At 50.7% G+C, this 20,003-nt stretch overlaps 6 protein-coding genes across 6 annotated transcripts; 3 read left to right on the top strand and 3 right to left on the bottom strand.

The window, feature by feature from the left end:
* The first annotated feature begins 393 nt into the window (after positions 1–393).
* On the top strand, positions 394–1,313 carry V8C40DRAFT_246251 (hydroxyisourate hydrolase). The gene has a single exon (XM_083216081.1). It carries the CDS (start codon positions 743–745, stop codon positions 1,151–1,153), a length of 411 nt encoding a protein of 136 aa, XP_083072432.1. The 5' UTR covers positions 394–742; the 3' UTR covers positions 1,154–1,313.
* On the bottom strand, positions 1,197–2,836 carry V8C40DRAFT_246252 (uncharacterized protein). Its single transcript, XM_083216082.1, has 2 exons — positions 2,204–2,836; positions 1,197–2,108 (listed from the first exon to the last, which is right to left on the bottom strand). The coding sequence occupies exons 1-2, from the start codon at positions 2,280–2,282 to the stop codon at positions 1,690–1,692; spliced, it is 498 nt and encodes a 165-aa protein (XP_083072433.1). The 5' UTR covers positions 2,283–2,836; the 3' UTR covers positions 1,197–1,689.
* A 3,741-nt stretch (positions 2,837–6,577) lies between these two features.
* On the top strand, positions 6,578–8,870 carry V8C40DRAFT_23197 (ligand-effect modulator 3 family). The gene is made up of 6 exons (XM_083213035.1): positions 6,578–6,979; positions 7,051–7,087; positions 7,153–7,249; positions 7,336–8,122; positions 8,182–8,344; positions 8,406–8,870. The coding sequence occupies exons 1-6, from the start codon at positions 6,883–6,885 to the stop codon at positions 8,509–8,511; spliced, it is 1,287 nt and encodes a 428-aa protein (XP_083072434.1). The 5' UTR covers positions 6,578–6,882; the 3' UTR covers positions 8,512–8,870.
* A 341-nt stretch (positions 8,871–9,211) lies between these two features.
* On the bottom strand, positions 9,212–13,020 carry V8C40DRAFT_246265 (chromatin-remodeling protein SPT16). The gene is made up of 5 exons (XM_083216083.1): positions 12,797–13,020; positions 12,647–12,731; positions 12,449–12,570; positions 10,775–12,380; positions 9,212–10,706 (listed from the first exon to the last, which is right to left on the bottom strand). Exons 1-5 carry the CDS (start codon positions 12,971–12,973, stop codon positions 9,589–9,591), a joined length of 3,108 nt encoding a protein of 1,035 aa, XP_083072435.1. The 5' UTR covers positions 12,974–13,020; the 3' UTR covers positions 9,212–9,588.
* A 1,456-nt stretch (positions 13,021–14,476) lies between these two features.
* Positions 14,477–16,544, top strand: V8C40DRAFT_266330 (uncharacterized protein; the record flags this gene model as incomplete). The annotated part of the gene is made up of 2 exons (XM_083219750.1): positions 14,477–14,620; positions 14,691–16,544. 2 exons carry the CDS (start codon positions 14,477–14,479, stop codon positions 16,542–16,544), a joined length of 1,998 nt encoding a protein of 665 aa, XP_083072436.1.
* Positions 16,545–17,766: 1,222 nt separating this feature from the next.
* V8C40DRAFT_23291 (amphiphysin) lies at positions 17,767–19,571 on the bottom strand. The gene is made up of 3 exons (XM_083213238.1): positions 19,318–19,571; positions 17,948–19,166; positions 17,767–17,876 (listed from the first exon to the last, which is right to left on the bottom strand). Exons 1-3 carry the CDS (start codon positions 19,351–19,353, stop codon positions 17,854–17,856), a joined length of 1,278 nt encoding a protein of 425 aa, XP_083072437.1. The 5' UTR covers positions 19,354–19,571; the 3' UTR covers positions 17,767–17,853.
* Between the last annotated feature and the right edge of the window lie 432 nt (positions 19,572–20,003).

Raw genomic sequence — 20,003 nt, forward strand, 5'->3', positions numbered from 1 at the left:
TGACGACATGTCGCGACTTATGGACAGGACAGGCTGATTCAGTCACGTCGCATTGCATTGCATCTTGTATCGTATCATATCATCAAATCATATCATATCACCATCGTTGTTCGTGGCTTGGCCTTGTTTAGCCTGGGCTGTGAACTTGAAATCAATAGTACTAGATGCAAGCAAATCACAGCCGTCCATCACAATCTCCAGATCCATCACAACCTAGGCCTACAGAGACCTACAGGACAGCCGTCCGCTAAACAGCAGCGCTCTCCAGGCGGCCACCTCCACTAACGGCACCCGGCGCACAGCGTGGCTGAGCCGCTCACTGATTGGATGCCCGGCCGAGTTCAACATTGAAGTCCTACACTAGGTGCAGTAGATGGGACTCCAACGTCGACTAACATCAACATGCAGCTTCAAGAATAGAAACACGCAACTCCCAGCCTTGCTTGGCCTTGCTCCTGTTGTGTTGTCCCGTCACATCACAGCCCTTTGTTCGTCTCACGCTACTTGAGTCCATATAAAAGAAGCAAAGAGATCCGCCTCCTTTCACGCTCCTCTCCGTGGCTCTGCTTCTTGTGCATCTCACATTCACTTCCTGAGGCCGCATCTCATTCAGCTTTACCCCACCATCTTCAGCCCATCATCTCATCCAACCTCTCACCACACAGCACCTACATCAGCAAGAGAGAACATTCCCTTCTTGAAAAGTAACCCTCACTTAATTAAAACCTCAAAAACGACCATCATGGCCGATAAAGACCGCATCACCTGCCACGTCCTCGACACCACCGCCGGCCGCCCCGCAAAGGGCATCCGCGTCCGCCTCGAAGGCCCCGTCCCCAGCTCACCCAACGCCCACACTCTCGTCAACACCTTCGAGTCCCTCACCAACGACGACGGCCGCATCACCGTCTGGCTGCCCTACAGCTCAGAGTCCTCTGCCGGCGAGGTGCCCGTCTACACTCTCGAGGACGTCCTGGGCGCCATCAAGGGGCCGTCGCGGTGGACTCTCCGTTTCGATACTGCCGGCTACTTTGGCGAGGAAAACACATTCTTCCCGGAGGCCACCATTGTGTTCCGCGTTGAGGAGGGTCAGCATTACCATGTGCCGCTGCTGTTGAGTCCGTACAGCTACACCACTTACCGGGGAAGCTAAAGGGGGCATAGGAGGACAACGCGGCTTCACAGCCACAGTCGTTTCAGTTTCAGATTCAGAATTCATATGCAGAGATATATATGACAACAATGATAAAGAAAGCGTGCTAGTCGTGGCAATGTCAACACTGTCACTCTTTTATTACACATCAGCTACTGCAGTTCTTTATGTGCCATGTCGTTATTTCACAAAACAGATTCCCAAGCAATGTACTTGTTGCCAAGTTAAAGACAGATCCCTTCTCTTGAAGGAAAAGCCAATAGTAATACCCGTGATTTCGAGACAAAGGCCGTATCGTCCGTCTGTTGTCCGGTTCCCAATTTCAAACCCGCCCCAAAACGCCGTCGCTTATAGATTAAGAAGGTGAGAGATATGCTGTAAGTCAAGCCACAAAAGAGAGTCGTAAATTCGTTCCATCTTTTTTCTTCCCCTTTTTTCTTCCAGTGTCCAAAAGATTCAAGAAAATGTATGATGCATGTCGCCCAGACGGGCATTTTTGGTCAGAAGGCGGTATGTACTCGTATAAGGCCCGCTGCTCAATCCCGTTCTTCACCTCGAGAACGTCGCCACTTGCTGAACCGGTGGTGCTTCTTGGGACTGTGGCCTATGCTGTCAGGTGACGATGGCGGTGTCTCGTCCTCCTTCTTGGTCGACTCCGCGCTTTCGCTGCCGCTTTTGGATTGAAAGCTGGCTATCGAAGGACTCGTCAGCTTAGGGGCTGCCTCTCCGACCTGGAGGCTGCTGCTGGAGCGGGATAGCGACAATGACAAGACACTGCTGACGAGTTCGGTTTGCGGGCCGATGATTCCATGCATCAGAGTTCGCCTGGTCTTGTGTCGGTGTAAGAACGAGAGTCGCTTTCTCTTGAGAGCATGGTCGCCAGCCAGGTCATCGTGTGAGATGCAAGCGTTTGGCGAGAGGTCGGCGTCAGGGTGAGGGAGAGTAGTATTGCTGACTTTGAAGAGAAAACATGTTAGTAAAATGACGACCAAAAGATGAAAAAGAAAAAGAAACCCTCTTCCCAACATAGGAATGGATATGTCTACTCACACTGATCAAAGGGTTCTGGAAAGCCTGTATCCCGATCTGCATGGCGGGCGGCCCGAGATGTCGACTTAGAAGAGGCCATGATGAGATGCCAGATGGCTTGACTATCGGAGAGATATTCGAGAATAATAAAGAAATCCCGGTGAAGACACAGAATCAAACAAAAATAGAAGACAGAAAAGGAATAAAGAAGAATAAGCTGGATGGGCCTGACGGCAAGCTAGATAGCCGAATGACAGCAAGGCGCGTGGCCTTGTAAGAGGGAGCAAGCAAAGTTTGGTGGCTGGTGAGTGAGCGCCCCGCTGGCAGATGCGTGGACGTAGGTGTAAAGCCAACCTTGGAGGCAAATGTATGCTACTTTGTATGCGTAATGGGAATTGCGGCGGGGGCCAGGTTCCTCTTAAAGGCCTCGGTGAGATCTAATCGTCAAAGAAGGCTTTGAATGCTTCGGGAAAGTCGAATGAATCCCTTCATTTGAACAAGGATTGCTTAGACAATGCTTCAAGGAGCCGAACCGCCCGGGTCTAGGGTGTGGGAAATTCAGCGAGATGAGGGCGGCTACACTCAGGTTATAAGAGCAAATAAGTGAGTGAGTAGCGCCAAAGTTGGGGACAGGCACAAGCAAGAGCACTCGTACAGATACTTTGCAGGGCCCGTTAGCCTGTATATGTAGTCTGTCTGTCTAGCACCTAGGCGCTGCATGCATGCAGGCGATGAATCGGATGAATTGCTAGTGAGCACTTTGTTGTTGAGGCAGCTGATGGCACCACGGCTCAGAGGGCCCGAGACGCTACTAACCAGCGATCCCCGGCTGCCGTCGCCCTCGCCGATAGCTCGGAAATCCTCAAGCTGCCTTCAGGCTGCAGAAGCTAGTACACATCATTGGAAGCACGGAGATTTGGAAATTCAGCGAACTCCTGTTGTGGGGGGAGGCCGTCCATCAATGGATTCGCCTTGTCGAGCGTCGAGCGTCTTTCACCCAGCCGATGGGAGAGTCTCTCTCTGTTGCGCTGTAGCCTTCTGGGCAGGTCATGGGCTGCAGCCTGATGACAGACTAGCAACCTGATTCCCGCAGCGCTCGTTCTCGCAAAACACAGTCGCTGGCCCTGCTGAGCGCAAGTGTCAGACACCCGGCGACTTGTCCTGTCCTGTCCTGTCCAATCCAGGCCTGCCGAATCCGAGTAGAGGCGGCAAACAGGGGGTCGTCAGATGGGGCTCTGCTTGGCCTGGAGGCACTTTGACGGTCAGTCATGTCGATTTTGCTGCGCCTCGCCCTTCAGTGGAGATGGGGGTAAGTACTGTCTCCAAGCCAAGACGAAGAAAAGCTGGGGACTCTTCTAGGCGAGAAGCACAAGTTCTGGTCCTTGTGTTAGCGGCAGCCAAAGAGCTGAGCCAAGCAAATCAAATCGCGTGATGGCAATAGTGCAAACCACGTTCTGAGCCTTGTGCAGTTTGCTTGCTGTTAGTATCTGATAGTTACCAGTATGTCGTCTGTTAGTGGCCCACCTGTCTAGCCAAAGACTGGATATGTGAGACAGTAAAGCAGTCGGTCTATCACAGCTGGAGCAAAGAAACGAAGAAATGGAGGGAATCTTGTTTCACGTAATACAGGTAATCATCGTGGTGAGAATATGACGTCCGGTTGTACAGAGTACAAAGTACTCGTACTCGTATGTATTTCGACGGCAGGTGCTCCGTTCTCCATACTTGGCATGTACTGCGCAGTGCTCATCGCGCCTTCCTCGATCTGTACTTCCAAGACATGAATGTCTCACACATGGCCTTTCAGTAGGCGGTCAAGCATCTTGTCTAGCTGAATATCTACCTAGGTAGTATGGAGTAAAGCTACTAGGTAGGGAGACTATCCACATCACTTGACGAGACGCACTGCCAACAACTTGAACCGTCCCGTTGATAATGCACTACATAGGTAGGGTTGCTGTACAGAGTACAAGTACAAGCGCTCATCAAGGAAGATTTGATCTTATTCTCCCAGCCACGGCGGCTCTCTCGTGGCAAACTCTAAATCACTCTGTGGGCAGGACATTGACATGATGATGAGCAGGGCGGCAAAGGCAACAGACAACACAACGATTTCGTTGGTCCAAGTTCTACTGATGCACCACTCGGCTCTTGGCCGTGAGTCTTGGCATCTTCAACAACAGCCGGACTCGATTCCCAAACTAGTGGCTAATCTTTAGAGGCGGCAACGCTCAGTCCTGAGCTACCATACGCGTTCCGCAGAGGAACAACAGGAGCTAATCATGGAAAGGACGGCATGGCTGCTCAGACGGCGCCACGCAAGCTGGCAACGAATTGGAATCGCCCCTTCAAAGTTCGGTGCGTCAGGTTGATGCGGAGGAGCGGCTGCTGCCACGGCCGGACATTCAGCCTATCAACCGCCGTTCTGGGGTCGAGACGAACCAGACACGCGCGGAGTTTCGAGACCGGGCGGCCTGGGCCACTCAGTGGAGGGCGAGGTGCATAGCCCGTCTGGATCAAGGCGGCACAGTTCGACAGGTTGGCGGTTGGAATCCGAGACGTCGTAAGTCCGACAACATGCCATCATGACAAAACACCCCCAGAGGAAATATGACGGCCATGAGGAACCTTTAAAGAGAAAAAGCACAGCATTCGCCTCTCCGGGGCTCGGCGTTGTCGTCAGCCTTCCTTCAGCCGTCGAAGAATTTGGCCACTTCGGATATGTGTGCCGGACCGGCATACTCGTACCAATACTACGCATTTTCACCCAGCAAAGGGCACGAACCGCCTGCCCGGAGCGCGCGCTCGCCGGTTTCCCAACAGATCGGGACCATGTATTGTCTCGTCTGCATCACAGGGTATAATACAGGCATTGCTTTGTGCTTCGAATAGCACTAGTGTTATGTACAGCAAGAGCAATGGGAAGCTGAGAGATGAGGCCGGCTGAACCCCCCTTGACCATCCGAGATTGTCTGACCATGCTTTGCACGGCTTACTCAGGTTTCACTCGTGCACTGGAGTGCTGTACGTTTGATATTTACCCATTGCAACAGTTTTTCTTCCATGACCTGAAAACCCCTGTACATCTGAACGATGTGCGATGTGCATGTGCATATCGATGACCAGTCTGGCTCTTCGGCTTCGTCCCCAGCTTTACTCAATCGGGCCGCATAAGCATGTCTCGCAGCCGCAGCCAGCCAACCATGACGCCAGGAGTCGCTAGCTCCAAGCTGTGCAGACAACTACAAGACAAAAGGGCAAACGAGGTTCTGATACATCTACGAGCAAGTACTGTACAGAGGTGCATTGGTGGTGGCTGGGCCGTTCCCTCCGCCCTCCGGTATACGAGCGGTAACTTGGACTGCATGAAGCCCCAGGTCTCCTCCGCCTTGCTACATGAGCGAGTTGCCGCTAGCATCTGGCGGTGACGAAACTCATCGTTACTATGCATACGCATACGATGGTTTTTTATTCATGGGAACATATCATCAGTGAGAAGGACAGGGTTGGGAGAGGAACAGAGGAAGCTAAGGCATATGCGATGGGCCGATCCAACGATACCCGGTTACGATGACGGTTGATCTCCCTCTCGTGGAAGACGGCTTCAGCTTGCATCGGTTGATCGGCTCCGCACCTTGACAAAGAGCCCCATGTGGTGTTCCACTGACAGAGATGTCATTGAAAATCACTCATCGCCATAGCCGATGCTAATTTGGGTTGTCCATGTGCTTGCCGGCCCAGCGCTTGGCAAATCATATCCATGAATAAGAGAAACATGGTCATCTTCACAAGCCGTTGATCAGAATTTGTCCCTCAGCTGGCTAGGCAGTGATGGACAGTGATGGACAGTTTCCGATATTAGTTCGATCCATCTATAGACCATTTCTTGGCGCTCCAAATTCTAGAAGATTAGAGACACGCCTGTGGAAGCTATGGATAAGTCATGCGCTAGATTGGCTTCCACGGAGACGTTGCAGAAGCGAAATAGACTGGTAGGCGCTCCCTCATGCCAGACTCCTCTCTGGCCTCCTTTCTTCCCGCGGTTTGAGCAATATGTTCGGCCATCGAAATAACAAGTCGGTTCCGACGAAATGATTGTCATTGGAGGCCTTACGAGTAGGGAGAATGGAGAGGAGTAAGTCTCAGTACTGTTTTGAAGCGGGTACCGGTATTGTATACTCCGTATCTTTCTTTATTAATATGCTGTGATTATATGCAGCGCTTGGACTCCATATCATCTTAAATGAAAAACACCAATCACATAATCACACTTGGCTATAGCTTACGGGGGTGATTGTTAGCCGATACGCGTCATCTCGCAAGGACACACAAAGCACGTGAATAGAAAAGTCAAAGAGAGAGAGAGGAAAAAAAAGAAAGAAAGAAGAAAAAGCAAAGGAATATGCCAGCCTTACACACGATGATCCTCCGTTGCGCAACGCCCGCCTACCCTAGAGTCCGCCAAGTGTTATTAATAAATTACGGACATGGAAAGTCCGGATCCTGCTGACGAAATGCACCGCCACACATAGCCTTGGCGAACTCGTAATTCGCAGCCACAGCTGTGAGCACTCTGAACATCCCCGTGTCGAAGACATTCAAACAAACCCCTTGGAACGCAAACTCCGTCAATCATCACCAAGTAATCGCCAGCCTCTTCTCGATATCCGCGCATTGTTGTTCCGGTCCAACTCGCCGCCATGTCCGACTCACCGCGGGTTGGTCATACCGACTCCCTCGACTCTCTTGACACAGCCCCGAACAAGCCGGACAAGAAGAAGAGCCGTCGCCCAGCGAGTGAGTGCTTGACGATGCCTCTGGATGCGCTTCTGGGAGGTGCCGGATTGCTGACGACGAGATTATCATAGACACGGCCTTTCGACAACAGCGACTCAAAGCCTGGCAGTAGGTTTTCCGGACGATTCAACGGCGCAAAAGCCCGAGTCTGCAGGATGCTGACAGCCTCGCAGGCCAATTCTTACTCCAAAGACAGTTCTGCCTCTCTTCTTCGCCATCGGCGTCATATTCGCTCCAATCGGCGGCTTGTTGTTTTATGCCAGCACTCAGGTATGCTCGGAGATCCTGGCTTTGATATCCGTCCTCTTGTATGGGTTGTTTGTATCCTGGCGCTGACGAATTTCCCTATGGTTTAGGTGCAAGAGATTCGCCTGGATTACACCCACTGCACAGCCGATGCTCCGGCCTACAACAACGGCAAGGGCTTTGGCTCCATGCCCAGCAGCGACATAGAGACTCAGTTCAAAACCTCCAACACGTCGATTGATGCGCAATGGGCCGTCCAATCCGACGTCGATATCCCAGTCAACCCGGGCGTCAAGGTGTCTGGACAGCGATGCTATTTGCGATTCAACATCCCCGAGAGCATGGGCCCCCCGGTTCTGTTCTACTACCAGCTCACAAACTTTTACCAGAACCATCGTCGATACGCCGATTCGTTCGACGTCAACCAGCTCAAGGGAGACAACAGATCCTGGGGCGATATCCACGGCTCGAAATGCACCCCTCTGGAAGGTGAGACTGTCGACGGCGTCAAGAAGCCGTACTATCCGTGCGGACTCATTGCCAACTCCATGTTCAACGACTCCTACACCAGCCCCGAGCTGTTGAACCCTCCCGGAGGCCGTGGCAACGAGACGCAGACATACCTCATGGCCAACAACACCAACATCGCCTGGAGCAGTGACAGAGATTTGTACAACCCAACCACGCAGTCGCTGAGCGAAATCATTCCGCCACCCAACTGGCGTCTGCGTTATCCGGACGGTTATACTAAGACCAACCCTCCTCCCAACCTCAAGGAGTGGCAGGCGTTCCAGGTCTGGATGCGTACTGCTGGTCTGCCAACTTTCAGCAAGCTCTACCAGCGCAACGACACCCAGGCGATGGCTGAGGGACGCTACCAAATCATTATCGACGATTGTATGTGATGACATGGTGAATTACGGCGCAAACTTTGTGTGCTAACTATGAAATGACAGTCTTCCCTACCCTCGAATACAGAGGCAAAAAGTCCATCATCATCACCACTCGCACCGTTGTGGGAGGTCGCAACAACTTCCTTGGCATCGCCTACATTGTTGTTGCTGGCCTGTGCATTATTCTCGGCGTCATCTTCCTCGCTTCTCATCTTATCAAGCCAAGGTTCGTTCTTATTCTAGTCTTCTCTCCATTCCCATTCCGTTTCTAACACGTCAACCACCAGGAAACTCGGTGACCACACTTATCTGTCGTGGAACAACGTTCCTACATCCAAACCCGGCGGCAACACCGCCGTGGCCTCGGGCCGCGAGATCCGTCCTGATGCTTAGGCGACTCGCGACAGCTCCCGCGCCGCGCTCCGCATGGCCCCGATGCCCTCTGGTGGCAGCTCCAGCTCTCACATCTTCCTGGCGCCCATGAGCCCGAGGTTTCATAGTAAATTCTATGACCGCTTGAGCCACCGGCTTGCGTAGAATTCAAAAAAAAAAAGAAGAAGAAAAATCAAATCAAAAGCAGCGGGGGACAATGTGGCGTGGTAGATGAGATAAAAGGGTTGCTCTACACCTACCTCTTCCCGATTTTTTTCATGCGCTTATATCGATGTAATGCCTTGTTTGTTCCCCGTGCGCTGGCCGGTTTTTGTTTAACACCGTTTCCTTTTCCTTTTCTCTATTTTTTTTTTCGGGTTGTTCAAGGCTGGTTGAACGTTGCCTTATTCTTATTATTCACATTCTTTTTTTGCTCAAAAGACAAATCATAAGAGGTAGTCAACGCTGGATGAGAAAGAAGAAGAAGGATGAAAGATTATGAAAGATCAAAGGACACGAGTTGCGAGAGGGAGCAAGGAATAGGGGAAACTAGGTGAAAGGGGTTTTTCCTACCCTCTCGAAGGGGGAGGTTTTTGCCTGTTGGAGTTGAGGAGTTTGAACCGCCTTATTTGTTATGTTTTATACATTTTTTACTTGTTTCCCTCCAGTTCCATGCTCGTCTCAAATGCTGGAAAAGGGGCTATTGATAGAAAAGTGTAGCACCTTTTGTTACCAACTCAGCATATCCAAACTCCATACCTCCCTTCCAAAGTGCGATAAAGTGTGTTTTCACGACGATGAGTAATGTATAGTGGCTAAAATTCACTTGCAAAAAAGATGTAGTCCTTATTATTATTCAGACCACTCAAGCTATACCGATCCTACAAGAGCCATACTTGAAAAGCAAAACTTCATCATAAGAGAAGCCAAGAGGCCTTTACGCAGCCGCATCAGCAATTCATTTTTTCTTAATACAAGTTCCAGTATTTAAAACACACTGCCCAAGAAATAAACTTAAAAAAAAAGCCCATTCACTCCCCTATTTAACGGTTCGGCTTCGAGCCACTTCGTCTGAATTCGTATCCCTTGCTTATCCGATTATCGCTTGCGTGACTTCTTTCCACTTCCACGGCCTTCATCATCATTGAGGCCACTCTCACGGTCGCGCTTCCTGGCCTTCTTCTCCATCTCATCCCAATCTTCGCCCTCATCCTCACTATCGATGTCGGCCTCTTCATCATCGTCATCGTCGCTGGCGTTGCTACCAAAGTCGGAATCTTCCTCGCTGGACTCGGACACTTCATCCATCTCCTCGTCGTCCATCTCGAAAGCTGATTCTTCCTCGGACTCGTCCTCGGCACCAGAATCGTCCGAGTCGGCCTGTAGGAACGACCAACCGCCATCGACGAAGAACTGGTGGGTATCTTGGTTAACTGTCTTCATAATCGTCGGCCAGTTGAGGTTAAGAGGACCCTCTGTAAAGGCAATGTCTGAAGAATCCAAGAAATCCTTGACCTGATCGAGGAATTCGACGGGAATGGTGTTGATGTGATATGGAGCACGTGTAAAGTCCTTGAAGACGAATACCATGTCAAAGTTCTTCAAACCGAACTGGACACGCTCGAGATGGGCGACTTCAATGTCTTCAATGGTGATGACCATGAATGGGGGCTCAACAACCTGGATGAGGCAGTCGGTAGTTGGCTGAATGAAGACGTTGCTGCGGAAAGGCACGCCGTTGAATCCGAGGTCCCGGATGGGCATATCAACCTCGATGTTCTCATTGCGACCGGCTTCGGCAATCTTCTGGGCAAAACCTTGGAATAGCCTGTCCAATTCGGCGCGGCGACGGCGCTCCTCTTGTTCAGCCTCGAATTCATCCTCATCTCCATAGCGGTACTTTCGCTTTCTGTTACCAGTCTCATCAAACTGGATGTCGGTTGCTTCACGGTAGAACTGCACATCCTTCGTCTTCTTCTTGTTGCCCACAATGATGGGGTCTTTTAGATGGATGTGGATGATGACAATCAACTCGTGCTGGCAAGGCTGGAAGAATAGGTGCTTGACGTTTGAAAAGAGGATATCCACGCGATGCTGAGCATTGAGAGGAGACTGGTAACGGATACCATTCTGGTGTATCTCGACCTTTCCAGGTACTCTCTTGCCCTCCATAGCTGGGCGGATATACACGTTGTCCAAAACAGCCGGGCGTCGATCTTGGCGGAACAAGTTAGCATCCAGTATTCAGGTATTGACACTTTCAGCAGTGGGTATTTGGACTTACTTCTGATTTCCGCCAGCTTGTCTTGCTCCACGACATCTTCCATATCCTTCTTCTCTTGCTCCTTCTTGACGACGTCGCGCTTCAGGTTCGAGATCTGAGTAGCTATCTCACTATATCTGTCTCCATCGAGCGATCGGAATGTTAAGCTGCGAACAAAGTGGGCAGATGCGTCTTCAAAGGGCTGGTCATCCTTTCTACCGACACCCTGGCCGGGCGACAGGAAGTTTATCCGCAAAAAGGCGAATTCTCCCTCGTCACTCTTACTGGCATTCTTGATGGTGTTGATATGGAAGGGGACAGGCCGTCCCATGATGGGGAGAACAACAGTGCTGTTCTTTGAGTCAACGACAATCTCAAGGTTCTTGATCTTCAAGGGGAATTGATTGTCCCGCTTGTATGACTCGAAACGCTTGAATTTCTTGACCTCTCCGCCATTTTGCCCACTAGTCGACTCGGAGAATCTGGCCAGGCCCTCCTTTTGCTTCTTGGCGGCCAGTTCCTTCTGATGCTCTCGACGCTTCTTGTCCGCGTCATCGTCCGTTTGTGTGGTACGCTCGGAGCGAAGGCGAGTGCTGGTAATGTTCTTGGTGGCGACCGCGCCTACTCTGGAATCCTTCTTCTCCTTCTTGGGCGTGGGCTGAGCCTCCTCATCATCCTTGAAGAAGAATGAATTGGCGTCGGCGCTTGTCGGCGCCTCAGCAGTGAAAACCACCGGCTCCGCAGCTGTTACTCTAATGGTATCAGTCAGAACAAGTGAGTAAATCTTGCTGTTCTTGTCTTGAGGCTGTGGGTTCTCAATATCCTGGAATCCGGTATTGATGATCAAAGTCATTCCGTCTTTGAGAACTCGCTGGTTCTTGGCACTCAGTACAAGAGTAGGGTCTCTGTTCTCAAGGCCAACACCCCAACCGACATTCTTCAAGAAGTGCTTCTCCATCTCTGGCTTCTTGCTCTTGATGACACCCAACGCCTTGGCGTAGACATCCTTCGCAGTCATGCCATCGCGGATCTCCTTGATGATGGTGTTGTGCACCATTGAAAGGAGCTTGTAGTTGCTCTCCTGAGACTTGTTGGGATCTACCAGGTACGTTCGCGCAATCGTTGAGCAGTATGACTTATATCGCAAACCCAGCGCGGCGATGATGATCCCAGCATGTAGGTTGTCGTCATTTGGATCGGTAGAAAATCGCAGATCGTATTTACCACCACTCTGGATGGAGGGGGGCAGGATCCAATCCAGCTGCGCGGGGTCGAGGTCCGAAGGCAGCTTGCCTTTGCTGGGGAGCTCAACAGTCTTCCAGAAATTGTTATCGTCAAGCTTCTTATCGACCTTGTCGGCTAGAACGGAGTGCTTGACTTTCTTCTCGGCATCGAGAATGTTGGACATTTCGTCGAGGAAGTAGGGCGTCATGAGGGCCACGCAAGCCTTGGAAGCCGTCCGCATCGCTCGTAGTTCGCTTTCGTCTTTGATGGAGAAGGCATGAGTGGACAAAGCGGTGGAAATGTCAACCTCCTCGACTTCTTTGCAGTGTTCGGCAAACACCTTCTTCCACTCATCGACGAACGGGCCCTTGGACGTATCCTTGGAGATGACGCCAACTTTCTTCTGTTGTCAAGATGCGTTAGGTTTTGAGCCTGTAGGTGTAAATGAATTGGCATTGAATGTGGCCTTACCCCCGCTTCCTTAATCTTGTCTGCCACAGTGACAAACAGCTTCTCGTTTTCGGCTGCATCCTTGCCTCGAACAAGCACCTCGATGGGGAAACGGCCGCCCTTGAGCTGTTCAAGATGTTTTGCTGTGTCGGGTGTTAGCAATCGGCAGGGCTTCGCAGTAGCGCGGCCTGAGTGGTAGGCGATTCACGATCCACGTACCCTTCTTTGCCGTAGTGAGAATGTAGAGGGTGTCGACGGTGAAGAGCATCAGGGTCGTCGGAAACTCGTAGCCCAAAAGCCAAAACTGAAACAGGACATTAGCGTTCAGGGTCAGATTGTAGTGGTACCGGGGCGCAGGCTGGCTCTTACGTGAACGGCGTTGTTCTTGTGGAATTCGGGAACCTCCTCGACCTTGCCCATCATGATGACGAAGGACGAGACACCGCCAAAGAGTCCATCCTTGGCTCGGAGGTCATTCTTCCAGGCAGTGACGAAATGCGAGAGGCGCTCCTGGAAGAGCTTGCTGTCGATCTTGATCTCCGCCATTGTGGTTAATGGATGAACATTTGGCGGGAGAGGGAGCTATTGCATGGATCACGGCGCCTTGACGCGCGAAGGAAAAAGTAGTCGCGTAAAGAGCCAGAGCTGCTGCAGGCTTCACGTGACCGAGCGACTACTGTACCTCCGTACCTGATGCCCCATCTAATACTGGGCTACTGCAAGGAGAACAAAAGCTGTGCCGTTTGGATCATATCATCACATGAAATGCTGTTTCCTTTATTTATTGTATGATTTCATAATTATTTAAACCTGCCATCGAGAGAAATTAGTCAAGCATAGGATGGACTATCCCCGCAAATATGCAACCTCTGATTGAAGAAGCCCTTTATAGGCAACAACTTGTGCAGCACTAGTGCTACGAGAAGGACTTTGAGTGATCAGTGATACATAATCGACATATCATACTCCGTACAGAGGCATAAAATTCATCCACACTCTTTGAAGAGCTCGTAGTAGTAGTACTCAGTATGTAGCTCTTATTGGCCAGTGCATAAATAGGTTGCTGTTGGTAATGCCACTAAATTTGCCTCTTGCTTGAATGTGGTAAAAAAATAATCTCCTTTGCAGATGGTGGAGGTATTGGTGGCTAGAACCATGCGGCTCTGCTGCGGCTCTGGAGATGCATCGTGTGGCATCCCCCCTGTCCATACTAACACAAGCTATTTACTCCATAATAGAGACTTATATTCTCACGAGGGAGGCACCCTTGAGTTGTGTAACATTTTAACTAAGTCCAAAGCCAAGCAAGGCCGATCCATCGTTCGTGTTAGCCGAGCTGAGACATCATGTTTTGACTGCTGTTTGTTGAGTCCGAGCGCCTTTACAGCCGCCATGGCGCTGCTCAGCCTTTTTAGCTCATCATGCTCCCGGCTAGTTTCCATCCATGATTCAGTGAGCAGAATACCTAGTACAGTAAGCCCCGGAAAGTGATCGAGTCTACTACTAATACGGGGGGTGTAGCACAGCTCCAGGTATCCCTGCCTTGCGGCTCAAGCTCTGTTTTGTGTGAGGGAGAGGCTTGTGTCTCAAAGATGGAACTCCGTACGACAGCGACCAACTACTTATCTGGTACCTTGTCATTTCGCAACAGCCTGACCTCACCGAACTTTCTCATCTTTCACTTTGGCCGTCCGAATGAGAGACTGCCACGGCCTGGATTGCTGTGACTGTGCCCAACTTAAGACGCGCAATAGTACCTGGACGCGCTTCCTGATATCCAAGTGTCGCTGCCAACCGAGCCCAGCAAGTGTTGAGGCTCAATTTGATGCTCTCACTATCTAGCTGAGGTGGTTCAGCGGCGTCCGGGAATTTACGTTGCATCCGAAGGGAAAAGAGGAGGCGCCGCGGCTCTTTCTATACTCGTACATATATGCAATCCTTGTCGTTCGATTGTTGCCGGCATCTGAAGGAAACAGCCCCTCACCAGCTTGCTGTTCCCCCTCTCTCTGAACTGATTTACCATTTGCATCACCTGTCTAGCCCGCAGCCATGAGCCTTTCCCAGGTACCTTCTGAGATTCTTCGGCTCATTGCCGTTAATCTTGAACCTGATGATTTATTCCACCTGGCCATCAGCAGCCCCCAGTTCGAACCCATCATGTATGATCCTGTCATATGTCGAAAGGTCCTGGAGGTTCGTTTGTCACCGCAACTTGGAATCTACTCGTACTCACCAGGGATGCTAACATGTCGTGCTTCAAAAGAGCATCAAGTTTTCGTCAGGCTACAGGCAAGAGCGTGAAACTGGAAAATATGACAAAGCGCTGAGGAGGCTCATCAAGCGACGCGAGTCTCTCCAGATGGCAAGACCGTTTCACGTGCTGGAAGTCTCCAGCGAAGCTGTTCAGTTCACGTACACAAACGGCGCTTTGTGTTACACTACGAAGCAACTCTCACCTGTCTACGAGCACCGCCTGCGAATCCTGACTCTCGAGGGCCCTTCTGTCGAAGAAGTAAGCATCGATGTCCCTAATCTCATAAAAGACTGTGATATACCTCATTTTGAAGAAACTCGACCCTACCAATTCAGGCCACTGTATCATGCAGATGGCATAGTTTCATGCTTATACGAGCAGAGAAAGTCTCCTACCACTGCCCGCTGGTTGATTATATACAGCCTTGAAAAGGGAAAGCTTCTCGATGCCCGCCCTCTGCTTTCGACTGCCAATATTTTTGTCCGCAACAACTGCCAATATCTATATTACGGCACAAAGTCTTATCCAGCCCAGGGGCAGCGCCGATGGGTGATCGAAGGCTTCTCTCTGAAAGACTTGGAATGGTTTCCTCGCAGAACCATTCTCTGGGATTTGGCTGGTGCCGAAATGGGGTCGACCATCTGCTTTGAAATCTTTGGCAACTATTTGTACGGAGTTTCTAGCCAAGAGTTGGCTGAAGTCGAAGAGTATGAGTGGGACTCGCCGGGACACCCGATAGATTCCTTTTATTACGCCTTTCGGCTCCTTCTGCGTGACCCTGGCGAGATTCAAATATTACCAAGGTCAGCTCTGTGGCGGCGAGGTGCGACAGACGGACCCATCGATGACCGCTGGAACCACCTTCAGATTGCGCAAGACGAGAAATCAGGCCAAATCTCTATTTTTGAAACTAGAAAAGAGTGGCTCTCTTCGTGGAGCCGACGCACATGCTACAGAAAGCAGCTATTTTGGCCTTCTATACCCGAGAGTACAGACGGCCATCCCGATGACCGCCCTGAAGATTCTGAAGATGAATGCCCCGATAACTTGGACAGCATGGCTCATTATGAATCAGCCCCAGAAAACAGTGTCCACCGCGGTGATACTGGTTTTTCCTCTTCGACATTCGACTTCCGCAATACTCCGGTTCGTTCCTACAACCCAAGCTGCCAAGCCTTTGTCGACATTGTGAGTACCTCAACAGCAGCCAGTCCGATAGCCAAACGACTCCGGTTGCGGGTCAGAAGACGACCACAGGAGCCGTGCCCAACCTCAGAATCAGGCCATATGCCATCATCGCCCACCGAACTGGCGGAGGTTGCTAATGACTCGGAAGATCAATATGTCAGACTATGGCCGGAAGACGAGGGAGAGCCAGGGAGTGAACAGCCTAACCAGTCCCTGGATCACTATTGCGATGAGCTCCTCAACCCCCAGCCGCACTTTGACGAAGTCGACTGGGCAATGGATGAACGTGTTTTGGTTTATTCTCCCAAGTCTTTGACTCGCCCTGATGAGCCACGCTCCATCATTCTCGTGTCCTTTGACCCCGGACTGCATTTCCCAAAACAGTGTCATTGGGTTGGAAGCTCGACACCGCCAGTTTCGATGAGCTACCAGCTGAGCAAAGTCGGAAATGCCCCGTTGGGCTCAAGCACAACGATGAATGAGGAAATGGTGGCTCCTCATTCCTCGAAGATCCTAGGTCTCGACTTCACAGGGGAATCCCGGCAGATAGCCCGGGCCTCCACCTCGACACCGAAGGCATCTCTCAATGGATTCACAGCATTCAAAGCCCGGAAGAAGCCCCGTCTTGAGGGAGTTTTTATACCGACAAATACGGCCAGTATCCATTGTGGATGATTTGGGGATCAATGGCCTGAAGTGATCTATCATTACGCAGGTAGAAGTGGCGTGGGTTGGTATGTACTCAGGAAGTACTCGAAACAAACCCGCCATTTGGGGTCATACCGCCAATTCGCCCAGCTCGACTGCGAAGAGCCTCTTTGAAACCCAACAATGGAGGTTTCACAGGCAAAAGTTCTCCTGCGACAATTTTAGTTGCATTAATGGAGGATTAATTCGCTCAAGTCCTCTTTTTTTCGTGTGCTTGGGTGTATGTCTATCTATTACGTTTTACGGGCGAAGTATGCCTTACCGAGGCTGAACTCGACTGGGCGGGCACTTTACAAGTTATGCACGGCTTAATTGCATGGCGAGAGGATCAATTTGGAACAAATTACTTTCCATATCTTTTTGGGCTTTCTGCCCAGTATGCCAATTTACCTTGCGCGATACTAGGACAAACGCGGCTTGAGTTGCATCTTAAGCGAATGATGTCGGGCACAATTACAGATACATCACACGCAACAAATTCATCGCCATCTCACCATCACATATACGACATGACCAGTCGCTTTGTTGATTTTTCATATGTCAGACTAATAAACGGCTTCTCGCGGCTCAAATGCAATGGGATCCAAAAGCCGTCAAATGGGAAATACTACATATGGGCATATGCACGAATGCCTCACATTGCCCGAAACGCGGCTGATTTCTTATATACATATTTGTACGCGCCAAGACAGCCTACCACTTGCTACCTATATATTATTATGTATCTACTATAATATTATCTCTTGCTACAATCGTAATCTTGTCTCGTCATCGATGCTAGACTTCAGCTGAAACACAGTCAGTCTCTCTCCCTTTGTACAATTGTCAACGTGCCATTGGAGGCGCCGTGCCGCGCGTGCATCTCACAAATGAGGTTATACGACGGCTTTGTGTAACCTCAACACGTGTGTTGTCGCCTCATATTGAGTGATCCACTGATATCAATATCATACGAATGACCGACCAATGCCAAGCAGCATATTTGAATCAAATCTCACAAAATTGGTCACATAGAGATAGGTCGTTATGGTTGGGACTCGACGCCTTTGTCTTCCGCTTTAATCCTGATTATCAAAGTACACTATACACATATATAGGCTAACCTGTTGATTCCCTGGCATGCTCTAATAAAGTTGAGGAAACAAAAAAAAAGGAAAAAGAAAAACCATGGGTCAAACTCCTTCTACTTCCCCCGTCTCTCTCTCCTTCTCCCAGATTCTCCTCGCATCCACGCATTCTCCCTCTTTGTTGCTACTCTCCACAGGGCGTATTGCCTCTAGTTCAATTTGACATAATTTCCTAGAGCACGGGTTAGCATCTAAAGGTGCAAAGAGGGGATTGCAGCAATGGCAAAAGAAAACAAAGCATACCTGGGAACTGTCCTTGCTTTCCGTTCACCTTGCCTTGCCACCATTCATTTTCGTTCGATGTTCTTTGAATGATCTCAATGACATCACCCGCTCGGAAACTCAGGTCACCCTCTGCCTGTGCCGCGAAGTCGTATAGGGCCGTCACTGTCTCAGGCGGCGGCGCACCGCTTAGACGGGTCGGCTTGGGCTTGGGGGGCGGCGGAGGCTTCGCCTTGCCAGCAACAAGCGTTGAAAGGCCGGGCTTCGTAGAAGGGCTATATGGTGGCGGTGCAGCGGCTTCACCTGCGTCTTCTGCTGGGAAGCCACCAAACTTGGGGCTCATCTTCTCTGGTGTCGCAGTACCTGCGGTGAGCAATCCCTGAGGCTTAGCAGCCTCGATCGTAGGGCGACCACCGACTTTAGGAGGCGGCCGTCGCTGTCCAGTAGTCTTGAATCGTACGATACTGAGCGCTTCAGCTTGCTCCTGGATATCACCTCGCTTCTCGTTGAAGGCCTCTTCAATGTCCCTAGTCAGATCAAAGTATCCGATATCGCACCGCTGCATCCGCTCGTGTAATGTGTAGAAAATGTTGAGCTGCATGTAGTAGAAGGACTGGAAGAGCGGCTTGATGAACTCCTGCTCCAGCTGGAATAGCTTGGGCAGCTCGTCTTTCAAGAGATTGTTGTAGTATTCAAAATCCTGCGTTGCCTGCTCACAGTCACCTTCAGCCTTCCACATGGCCTTTTCGTCCTTGGCCGAGCGATCCTTCTTATCTTGGAGCTTCTTGAGAGTGGTACGATGCCGATCGTAGTCGAGCTGCTTGTGGTCTCGCTTCACAGCAGTTTTTCGAATGACTTTGATCACATCCAGCAGTTCGTTGGCCGGCCGGATAACTCTAGACTCTATAGTCTCCAGCTCTGGAGCCAGCGTCTCCTGTAGCTCTTGCACAACAGCCTCATATTCCTCACAGGCAGCAATACCCTCAGGGTTCCCTTCAGGCTTTATGGAGTCGGGGTCGGACACGCGACCAGAGATGGGCTTGTAGACCTCTGTCATTGCTTTACTAAATTCAATCTGGTGGTTGAGCATGCCATTGATGGCCTCGAAGTATTTCTTGGACTCATCGTGGAGCTTCTTTGTCTCCTTTTCCAGCTCCTGGAAGCGTCGCTCGGCGTCGATGTATACGGCGTCTTTGGTGTGCTCGCCAATGTTGAATTTTGACTTGAATTGTTGCGGCGCCTAGATTGCGAGCACGGGTTAGCTGTTTGGGGTACATCGCAGTCTCGATCATGACGTCTCTTATTTTTCCTTCTCGACCGTTCGGAGGGGCGGCTTTGTGTTGCTGCCGCTTTGGGTGAGGGGCAAGGGGAATCAAAGAGAGAGCATTTACCCTAACAAGGCTCTTCTGGAAGCCTTTGAAACTCATGGCGACGCGCTCGTGGTCGAAACTGTGTACGGGAGCAGCAAAGGAAGCGGAAATTCTGGTGGTGATAAAGAGCAAGTTGCGCGCGCAAAGCACCGGCGATCCGGGAGACGGACAGAAGCCCTCGCCAGCTGGGTTGGAGGTTAAATCCTACCTCTGGGACTGGTGACGAACTTTAAGTGGCTGTGCGAGCTTGTAGCGTCCAATGTGGCGCATAGTCCAACTCCGGGCCTCCGCAGCGCTGTGGAAGCCGCCGGAATTTGCCTGGGCTGGGGCAGAAGCCAAGCTATTATACTTACCTACCTAGTGGCAGCAAATGCTCCATGCTCCGTAATATGATGATGACGGCTATTGACTGAATTTGATTTCCCCAAGATGGGGCTGCTTACCATATTGCTTTGTATCTGTACCCAAGCCATGTCAGCTTAGCATTGGCAGTTTACTCGTTGCAGCTTGACGTCTCGGACTGACATGCAGCAGATTCCCTAGCGCTAATGGAATCAAATGCATCACCCCAGCTTCTTATCACCTCTCCCAGGCCAAGGCCTGATGGGCATAATATTGATGCATCAGTATAATCACCAGAGCCTACTTGTAATACATACATTCAAAAGCTACAGTGATTTCAGTGCAAAAGGAAGCCCACGCACAGT

The sequence above is a fragment of the Trichoderma camerunense genome, assembly GCF_050948025.1.
Source record: "Trichoderma camerunense strain CBS 138272 chromosome Unknown V8C40scaffold_10, whole genome shotgun sequence".
NCBI lineage: Eukaryota > Fungi > Ascomycota > Sordariomycetes > Hypocreales > Hypocreaceae > Trichoderma > Trichoderma camerunense.